This window comes from Apaloderma vittatum, unplaced genomic scaffold (assembly GCF_000703405.1).
Source record: "Apaloderma vittatum isolate BGI_N311 unplaced genomic scaffold, ASM70340v1 scaffold15676, whole genome shotgun sequence".
In the NCBI taxonomy this organism is placed as follows: domain Eukaryota; kingdom Metazoa; phylum Chordata; class Aves; order Trogoniformes; family Trogonidae; genus Apaloderma; species Apaloderma vittatum.
Window position 1 is genome coordinate 1,331 of NW_009721383.1, and position 10,788 is coordinate 12,118.

Sequence of the window (10,788 nt, forward strand, 5' to 3'; positions counted from 1 at the left end):
ATGGTGAAGTTTGAAGGAGTTTGAGTTTAGAAAAAGCAGGCTCGTGAGAGGGAGACTTTAGGACATTAGAATCTTTCAGGAGAGGAAGACGTGATGGTGTGTTCTCTCGGGGCCTCAGAAGGCATAGCTGATACCCTGTTCGATGTGCAGCACAGGAGTCACGCTCTAAGTGTTGTGGCTTGTGCTCCATGTCTTACCTGAGAGCTGCAGTATGTAGTTCTCCATTTAAATGCTAGCTTTGGTTTGTTTGCTTTTTTGCACGTGATTTCTTTAATTATGAGTTCTAAAACGGTAGTATGTAATGGACAGCCAGGCCCTTTGGTCAGTTTAGACTCTGTATTTTTTAAGTGTTTGTTTAGCTAGGCTCTATGAGTTTCACTTTCTAACTAGATGTCAAAAGCAAAGGGGGCTGCCTAGAGGTAAAGTGAAATTGAGGGCTTTGCTAAGGTAGCAAAGTGGGTAAAGCAACAGAAGGAAAAAGTGCAAAGAAACTTTGTTTCGGGGTCATGAAAGAAAGTCAGTCTTGTGAGCTGGCTTGGTTATCACCTTTTCAACTCGTCAAAACCTCACGTTGTGTTCCATATGAAGGAGTTGAGTAGAATGCACCAGCCTTACTATTACAGATTAGGTAGCCCAGGCTAACCTTAATGAAATATTTTTATTTTTTAGCTTGCATAACATAGAACTTAGGTGAAATTGCACCCGTTTAGAAGTAATACTGAGAGAGTTACTGCTTTCTGTCGATAACTGTTGGATGTGGAGCTTCCTTTCCCATCAGCCTTAACGTAGTCTGAGACTTGCTTTTGAAATTTTACTATTCAGTCTTTCTGCAAACATGCTGTAGAATGGGTTGACTAAAAGAAAAATTGCGAGGCTGTTTGTATGAAGTGTTTTGATACAGTTCTTGGTCTGGTGAAAACAGTTACAATTTCTTCCAGCTTTCCGATACCTTGCTGAGTTGGATCAGGATGCTGTGAAACAGTGCTGGGCGCTCCCTGAGTGCTTCTGACTGCTATTTTTTCAGAGAACTTGTTAGTTTTGTGCCCTTCAGCTGATAATTAATAAATAAATGGAGAAAGGCTGAAGATTCTGGTAACAGGAGTAATGTTGGTAATTGCTTGCAAAAATGGTCTGAAATTGCTTGTTCATCTTTCCGTGAGATTGTGTCTGAAGCAAGGCCAGAATCCGCTTCTTAAAGGTGGCATCTAGCCGTTTAAAATAAAACCCTTTTTTCCCTCTTTATGGAGGCCTCTATTTGGTTTATTCTATGCTTCCAGTTTTAAAAGCAAATACACGCGGGCTGTTTCAGGCCACAGTCTGTGTTGGTACACAAACTCTTGCTCTTAGGGCCGACCTTAGCACGTCAGCCGGGTGTTCTTGTCTGGGCCAGGGTTTCGTACCGTTCTCTCCAGCCGCTGTTTGTGATAATCACTGCTCTCTGCTTCTGCAGTTGTGACCTCTGTATGGTTACAGTACTCAGAAGTCTGTCCTGTTTCCGGTTGGGGATAGTCTAACCTTAGCAGATACTTAAGCTTAGTATCTTTCTTTTGAGATGCTTTTTTTTTTTCCCCCTACGTTTTGAAGAGCTGTTTTACATAGCCCAGTGGTTACCTTCGGGTGCCTTTTCCATCGTTGCTTCCATGTTCGGTGTTTTAGCTGCGCACTGATTGCACAAAAGGTTTTATACCTTTACATTTGGATGCTGCGCATTTCTCGTGACTTGCTCAGGCGCAGTGTTTGTAAACGCGTATGGTCCAAAGCTTGTTTCACAGCTGATTCATTTCCTGAAGTACTGTCTATTCTATAGATTGAATTTCCTCTGTGACAACAATATGTCATTACATAGTTGCAGGTAGCAGGAAGGCGGAAGTGTGTCATGGTTAAATCTGGGCTTTTCAAATCTGAGTGCTTGGCTTCCTAAACTCTTACCTGTTTTAGCATGTTTTTGTAAGTAATAAATAGGAATGTCATTACTACACACTTTCTCTATGTGTGAGTTATTATGTTATGCCTTTGAACCTTTCTTGTCAGAAAAATATTCAGTGTTTTGTTTGTCTTGTTAAGTTGCTGGTGGAATTTCCCACTGATTTTGAGGGCATCGGGTGCTTTGACACTTTTTGCATGGTGTGGTTTTGTTTGCTTGAACGCAGTCTTCAGATACATGGAGACAGAGGTGACAAATCCCTCCTTTTGGAGTTTTAGTCTTGAGTTATATGGAGATAGAGATGACAGACCCCTCCTTTTGGGGTTTAGCATTTTGGAGCACATACTTGACCCCTTCGTAATCAGCATTTAAAGATTTATGGATTTAAGGATTTATGTAAATATAGAAACACTGGTTTTGTGTCACGCTTCGTGTTCTCACGCTATGGTGTGTTGACTGTCTAGCAGGAGACACAAGTATGTGCATGCTTTCTAATCTTTCTTTTTCAAGTAGGGCAGGAATAGATTGAAAGTGAAGCCCCAGGTTTTCTCTAAGGGTGTCAGGGTGGTAGTAAATCGAGGAGCTTTGCAGTGATGTTGATATTAAGTAAATGAATTTGAGGTTAATATATTCCTGGCTATTAAATGCGTCTTGCCTTTTTGCGTCTGTAATTCTCTATGTTCCATGGATTCCTGAGGTGAGGTAACAGCTTGTAATTCTTCCCACTGCTTGTCGTTCCCAGAGCTCTGCTGTTGGAGTAGACTTCGTTCCCAGGTTTGCATAGTGTTGCTCATTAATAGGAAAGATATGTTCACAAATGCAATAATTTACGTTTGACTTTAAATGAAGAGGCTAAAATATCTGAGGTAGTATCGTGTTAATTACTCTCTCCAGCTCTCCCAGGCAGAACACTTTCTCTGAAGATTGCGATGGAATGAACTGTTTGGTTTAATTGCTTTCTGTCTTCAGCTGTTCACTGTTCCATTAACTGATGCAGCAGTGGCTTAGTTTTTGCTCTGTCTTTGGATTCACGGTCCTGGTGGTACATTCGGTGCTTTTATGGAAGATTTTTGCAGCGCTTGTGTGCTCTTGCGGAAAGCCCTGGGAATTTTTGTGGGGGGTCAGACTTCAGCTCTCCCGTCCTCGCTGCGAGCTGTCGGTCTCTACAGAAGGAATCGCCAGCTGTGATCCTCAGATTAGCCCAACTGGGCGGCTGGGACTGTAGGAGATCGCTGCAAATCAACCCTTCCTAGAACGGTTTCTGTATGAGCACTTTCTGTTCTTCATTTGGGAAATGGGCACTGATTTATGAGGGGAAAAAATGGTGTGGAGAGGGCGAGAAGATTTCTTTACTGAAAAGAATGAGTATGAAAAGCCTCTCTTTTCCCCCGTCCTACCTTCTACTCCCTTTTTCTTCCTCTTTCCTTTGCTGTCTGGTAGGTTAATCTTTTGATTAACTTCGCTTTTCTTAGGAAGGTTGACGGTATAGAAAAATCTGTCTTTCTTCCAAAACAGTTCTGTTTGCATTGCCCAGATAATACTGAATGCTCAGATGTTACTCCTGATTTTCAGTAGATTGCAGTGTAGGGATCTATCATCTTTGTTTAATAAGCTAAACTTCTGCAGTTTTAAAAGGACATGAAAATTCTCTGGTTGGATTTTTTTCATATTTACATTCACAATCGTGCCCCTTTCTTACAGCCATCCTTTTTCTTTATTAGTATACTAAAAAAGAAGTCAGAAAAGCAGTGGCAATTCCTGTGCTTTTGTTAGAATTCCTCCTCCACTGTTTTGTTTGTTTTGTTTTATTGACAAAGAGAGGTAATATTTAGTGTAACAACTTATTTTGAAAAATAAAAAAATAAATAAATGTGCTTCCTTGACTGAGTAAAATTCTGAGACATAATTCAAGCCTTTCAAATTTTAACCTCCTGTCACCTGTGTAATACAACATTTTATTTTTTTTTAAACTTCACTAGACAGCCTTAAACTCTTGCCCTTTGAGGTGAAAGCTGGGATTTACAACCTTTCCAACCAATATTTCCATGCTTGAAGGGACCTGCTGATGAAGCTTTGCCAAGATAGATGGTGTCTGACACTCCGATTAGCGTTGGCCTGTGAAGTGTCTCTGCAGACAGGAGAAGGGATCTGACTGTTCTAGTGAAATCTGCTGTGCCTCTGTCCAGAATTACACTTTCCCATGTCACCTAGTCACGTTTACCTGCTCCTTCTGTTTCTCCTTTTTTTTTGCTCATCACTCCTTGCTAAGAAGTTCCTGAGGTTGCTGGAAGAAGGAGGATTGGGACAAATATTTAATTTCTAGTGCTGTGTTGACACAGGTATAAGCATTCTTAGCACCTGGCTGGTGATGGATCTGTTTTGTTTGTCACATACTGTGTTTAGCAGTTACTGTTCTCACTGCGTCAATACTAAGATGAAGTTTTAGGCTCTACGTTAAGTGACTAAAGACAACCTTGGCGCATGCCAAAGTGACGGTACAGCACATGACTTGTAATTATTTTTTTCTTTTAGGTACATGTATCATGTTTTGACTAAAAACACAACAGTGACGGATCACAACCGCAACCTGCTGGTGGAGACTATTCGTTCCATAACGGAGATCCTCATATGGGGAGATCAGAATGACAGCTCAGTATTTGAGTAAGTACTTCTGAGGAATTTTCATTCTGGTTTTGGTTTTGGAAAAATGATTTGAGTTGCCTAGAGATCTGGTTCAGAAAGTTAACTCTTCCAGGACTGTATTTTGTGAGTGCAGGTAGAAAGCTACGTCCTGTAGTAGAAGGGTAAGCAGGGTTCTGTTCTTGTTGTACAAAGAAACTCGCTTCAGTCAACAGCAAAGCGTTCCAAGCCCAGAGTCTCTTTTGTGTACTGCTTTTGTTGGAGTCGCAGATCTTTGATAGAAATACAAAATTAACCTTAGGGCCAGGTTTACTCATTACATCTGTTAATTTCATGTGACAATAATTTGTCCAATTTATATAAGGTAGCTATATTTAGAGTCTTTATTCACGTGTTGTTTTAATCCTTGTTAAACAGCATGACAGAAAAACAAACTTCAAAATAAATATGCAGAGTTGCAAATCTGACTGTTGGTGCCCGTTGCTTGGCTAGATGTGTGGCATTTTTAATTACTTATTTAGGGAGTGATTGGTTTTATTTTTACAAGATGATTTCACCATGATTGAGTTATGATGTAGACTAAAAAAATTAGCTTATTCTGATTGTTCATATCTATACTGTAACTTCATCGGATCCTCGCGGACTTCTCTGCTCGGGAGAATTTTATGAATGAGGTTTTTTCCTTCGGTTAATGTAAAAAAAAAAAAAAAATCCATAGATATGTATTTGTCATGTCCTGGTAGGAAAGAGTCTTCACTGTTCTCTGTAAATTGCATATATCTCTGATTTAAAAACTGCAAGCGTTCACTTGTGTTTGAGCTGTACAACAAACCGTGAAAAGCTTCCTTTTGGTGTGTGATTAAAAAAAAAATTCAAGTGAATCAAAAATAAGGTCTCTGGTATTGAAAGCAAAAAGTATTTTACCTTAAAAGGGAAAAGTGAACAAAATGTAACCTTCATTTAGAGGCTCTACCCTTCAAAATTATGACTGCAAGGTAGTAAGCTGCCTGGTGAATTGAATATACTAAAAATAAAATTAAAAAGGCCCTGGTTTCTTGACATCCCTTTTCTGCATAATTTGAATATTAAGTGCCCTTGTTTGTATTAAAAGATTTTGGACAATATTCTTCTGTTACACAGATAAATCTTTGCAAAATATTTTTTCATAGGTGTAAAAAACACAGTTTGTCAAAAGGGCCACATCGTCCCTGGTCCTGATAAAATTACATTCCTGTTAAATACAGCAAGTTAATGACACCTCTGTTGTATTTCAGCTTTTTCTTGGAGAAGAATATGTTTGTTTTCTTCTTGAACATCTTGCGTCAGAAGTCCGGTCGTTACGTGTGTGTGCAGCTTCTGCAGACTCTCAACATCCTTTTTGAGAACATCAGCCATGAGACATCACTGTGTAAGGGCATGAGTTTAAACTGTTGGGGATTAAGTGATCAAGGTTTGAGTGAAGTATCTCCTTGGATGAAACATAGTCATATTGCCCCTTCACAGAAGAACTATATGAATTCCTAACAGTGTTTTTAATTGAACACTGATGATTTGACTCCAAAATACCTTTTCATGTCAATTTTCAGTAGTACGAAAGCAGTTGTTTGGTACTGCTGAAATGTTTAGCGTATTTCAGGGGTTTTTAGGTCAGCATGGCCTGAAATGTCCTCCTTGGTGCTGCAGATTGTGGTGCAGCTCTATCGCAGAATTGGTACTGGAGCTGTTCGGGCATCGTTGGGGCTGGCGTTTGGCCACTTCATCACAGAGTCACAGAATGGCCTAGGCTGGAAGGGACCTTAGAGATCATTTAACCCAGCCTCACTGGCCCTTACTTCAGGGGTTTTAGATAAATGTCAGGTGGGCAGAGAGTTAATAGTTAACGCGCTCCACAGCTGTCGTGAAGAGGGACTCATATACAAGCCTTGGAGAGTTTATGACTTGGGGAGCGAAGAGAGTTGCTTTGAAGAGTTGTTAGCTGCTGCCAAGCCTACGTGAATTGAGGAAGGTGGGATATGTTCTCAGACGTCTTGTTCGTGGGAGGCAAAGACCTTTGTAGGGAACAATTTCCATACATTTACCACTTGAAGCCGTAGCTAGAAATTAGGATCTTCAGGCATCAGGTGTTTTGTCACTAGCCAGTGCTTTAAATACAGCTTGTTAGCATGATGTGGTTTTTTTCCTTCCGTTAACCTGTGTCATGTCTCTTATTTTTCAGACTACCTGCTCTCTAATAACTATGTAAATTCTATTATTGTCCACAAATTTGACTTTTCTGATGAGGAGATCATGGCATATTACATATCCTTTTTGAAAAAAAAAAACTCAATAATCATACGGTGCATTTCTTTTATAACGAGGTGAGTGAAGAAAGAGTTGCAGTATAGCGATAAGAGGACTTCAGTTAGAAATCGATAGGAATTTGGCACATATTCTGTTTGGTCACTTGTCTTGACATGTCCTGCATTTATTTTTATAATGGTAATATCCGTGATTGAGAATTCATTCTCTGTAAAAGCATGATCAAGAAGGCCTTTGTCGTCATACAGCTAGAATAAAATCAAAATCTGGAATTTAGGGTTGTTTTGGAGTGTTTCAGTAGTTCTGAAGTCTACTTCCCTGAGAATTCAGCTCATTTACGCCTTGTTTTCTTATGCTTTAATAAGCACAATCTTTCCTATTGCACCACTTAGCTCTAAGAGGCTTAGTCAAAATCTAAAAAGCCTGAGTGATCAAAGGCCAAAGTTGAAATGGGTTTTGTACTCGCTCTCTCCTACGTTTTGCCAGAAGAGGGCATTAAAGCACTGAATATGTGCAGTTAGCAGGGAAACTCGGACACTTCGAGCACTTCAAGGCAGAGCTCCGAATGCAGCTGCCGGTGCACTGTGAGGTCATTTCGATTACTTAAGCAGAAGGTAAAAATATCAGAGTGATGCAAGGCAAACCCTTTCATATAGAATCCTAGCAGACATTCTGTACGTGTTTTGGTTAATTTGTACATGTTTTCTTTCTTCCTGTTCCAGCACACTAATGACTTTGCTCTGTACACTGAAGCTATTAAATTTTTTAACCACCCAGAAAGCATGGTCAGGATTGCTGTCAGGACTATAACTTTAAATGTCTACAAAGGTATGCTTTTTATTTATAAAATAGATGTGTGTACAAAATGCTCCTTCCATTGTAGTTTATTTTTCGGTCTGTTCTATGAGATTCAGAAGCTTAGCACGTTGACACCTTTCAGATATTCTGCTTTTTACAAAATGGAACCTCCAAACCTACAGTATGTACTTGTACATGGTACAGCCCCGATGAAACTGGTTTAAAAAACCCCAAAAGACTATCAGGTGTATACAAGAAACTTTAGCTTCCCTTCCAATAAAGATCAGAATGTGACTGTATTTAAACAAAGAAACAAACCAACCCAACCCACAAAACAAAGTGCTTTAAGAATATTGAGTCTTTTTGACTTATGAGCTTGAGCTTTATAATGTACGAAGCAGTAACTCTGCTGGCTGCGTCACTTCGTTTTGGGTTTGGAGTGTATTAGAACGTGATTACTAGGAGCTGCAGTCACTCCAGTCTAAAGAAGAGCCAGACCATTCCCAGAGGTGCCCAAAAGGCTGCAGCTGCAAATTCGTGTACTGACTGTTCCATAAGGAAAACACCCAAAGCTTTGCTGTGAGAATAGTTAAGCACTGCAGCAGGTTTTCCCGAGAAACTGTGAAATCTGTAACGGTTGAGATCTTCAAAACTCAACAAGGCCCTTAGCAACCTAGTCGGACTTGGAAGTTAAAGCTACTTTTGAGAATAGGTCTGGGCTAGACAATGCCCAAAAATCTCTTCCCCCTACATTTACCTTGAGGTCTATAAAACCTGTAGTACAGTGAAGATGTCACCGTGGTCTCTGTAGAAAACCCCTGTGATTTCAGAACTTTGACCTCTAGAATCAGCGTGCTGTAAGGTATTATGTATTATGGAATAAGTTTCTGCAGGGTTTCTTATTAGGTAATCAATTTTAAATTGAATTACGTTTAAATTTACATTACTTTCAGTTAAGAGAAGTAGTGATTTGATGACAGTCTTAACGGTAGAAGAATATAAGATCTTTTTTACAGCACTGAACAACAGGCTTTGCAAATAACCGGAGAGCCTGCACAGCAGATAGGTTCTGTATAGCCTTGAATGACTTTTGTATGGTGACAAATAGGCATTTGGTACTTATTTTCTACTTTGAGGGCCTGTAACCCCAAATCCGAGCCCATAAAAAAGTGCAGGAAGGCTTCATATGCTATTTGTTACATATTTATGTAACTAAATATTTTTGTGGTTTAAATAAAAATGTACTTGTCTGCAATATCCATCGAATCTTGTGGTATAAAGGTTAGAGGTGAAAAAACACAGCCTAGATGATTAGGTTTCCTAGTTTTCTGGCTATCCGTTTGCATATATTCTGATCTAACACCGACCCTGTATCTCTTAGTTTAGATGCTTTGTGCTTTAGCTTTTTTAACCCTTTTGGAGGATGTCGCTATCCCAGTTCCTAATCCTGTTAACTGTTGTCTGTTTCTTTTGCCCTTCCTTCACTGGTGATTCCTGTGTTCCTTAATGCAGTGTCATGTAAGTCTAACTAGCTTGACTTTCAGCATTACTGCTTTATTCTTACGCTTGTTTTTTCTCTTCTTTTTAATTAAGTGTGCCAAAAAACCCCTTTCTGAATTCCACTAGATTTGTTAATCTTCAGACCTATGTAAATATATCCATATCAGGCTCATGCAAGCCAATTAAGAATTGATGTGATGCTTTTGTAGAAGTCCATTTCATGCCTAAGATCATGTCAGGTATATACTCACGCGAAAAGCTAGCATGTAACGGAAATTCAGAAGATGCCTTGTTGTATTTCGTAAAAATTCATTTAAAAAATGGACAACTGATTTTTCTTTTTAATGATTTCTCTTCAGTGGACAACCAACCTATGCTGCATTACATTAGAGATAAAACTGCTGTCCCTTATTTCTCCAACCTCGTTTGGTTTATCGGAAGCCACGTGATAGAACTGGATAACTGTGTGCAGACCGATGAAGAGTAAGCTTTTACAGATGCTGGGGGTTGAATGGAACTGCTTTTCCCAGATGTTGATGCTCCTTCGGTTTGTAGTAGGCCAGTTAAGTTAGTTTCTGAAGTCGTAAACAGTTCAGGCCCTTCATTCTTGCAAAGTTTTGTAGCGATTCTTTGAATTCATAGTGGTTAGTGCTGTGTGCCTTACCTGTGCTAGGATCCACACAAGTCAATTCATGTTTGGCAACAGTTTTTTTTTCCTTGGCCTTTGTTTTAATTTTGCTCAGTTTACTAAATACCCAGATGACACATGAGGTATTTTGTGCTTGTCAACCCTACTAACTTTGTCTTTTTAATGTTCCTTTTCTGCGCCTCAGAAAAACAGGCTTCTGAAAAGATTGTAGGAAAAGAATTTAAACTGAAAGGATGGACTTTTATTTACTATGTGAACTATCAGACCTGACATTTCTCTGTAAAATTCCACTGTCAATTCAGGCTTTTCTTGGTTTGCCTTCCCACTCCTACCTTAGAATGGCCAACTGTTTCTTGCTTTCTTAAAGTGAAGAGGTAGATGTTAAACAAACTCTAGATTTCTTACTTTATTTTTGGAAACAAATCTTAACTATTTTTTTATCATTGGTTTGGAAAAGATTCCAGCAGTGGAAAGCAAAGTTTTGTGAAAACGTTGCTTCTGAAAACTGGGGGAAAATCTCCATAGGTGCATCTGAAATCACGTGAAAGCCTGAACGCTGTTTGCTGGCTGAATTAGTTGACTTCAGTGAAAATATCTTCTTTAGGCAGCCTGTGCAAGGTGCTTTGTGGAAGGAATGCACATTAATTCTTTCCTTAAATTTTTAAGACTTTGGCAACTGATTATACCTGAGACTTTCTTTCTGCTCTCGCTTTCAGACACAGAAACAGGGGCAAACTGAGTGACCTGGTAGCAGAACATCTGGATCATTTGCATTACCTTAACGATATCCTTATCATTAATTGTGAATTTTTAAACGATGTGCTGACAGACCACCTACTTAATAGGCTCTTTCTTCCTCTCTACGTGTATTCATTAGTAAATCAAGATAAGGTAAGTTAATACCTGTAAACAATTAGATCTTGAAGGCATTACTTGCTCTCAGTATGCATTATGATTTGTTCCGCAGGGGTATTTTGCA

The 10,788-nt window shown here is 39.3% G+C and overlaps 1 protein-coding gene across 1 annotated transcript in view; it reads left to right on the forward strand.

Annotated features, from left to right (window-relative positions):
• Positions 1-4,460: 4,460 nt before the first annotated feature.
• LOC104275422 (protein CLEC16A-like) overlaps positions 4,461-10,788 on the forward strand; it is a gene marked incomplete at its 3' end in the record, with an annotated part of 16,779 nt that continues 10,451 nt past the window's right edge. Inside the window, 8 exon segments of the mRNA XM_009871371.1 lie at positions 4,461-4,585; positions 5,839-5,972; positions 6,780-6,862; positions 6,865-6,921; positions 7,585-7,690; positions 9,173-9,178; positions 9,520-9,643; positions 10,526-10,700. Coding sequence (XP_009869673.1) covers positions 4,461-4,585; positions 5,839-5,972; positions 6,780-6,862; positions 6,865-6,921; positions 7,585-7,690; positions 9,173-9,178; positions 9,520-9,643; positions 10,526-10,700 — 810 coding nt within the window.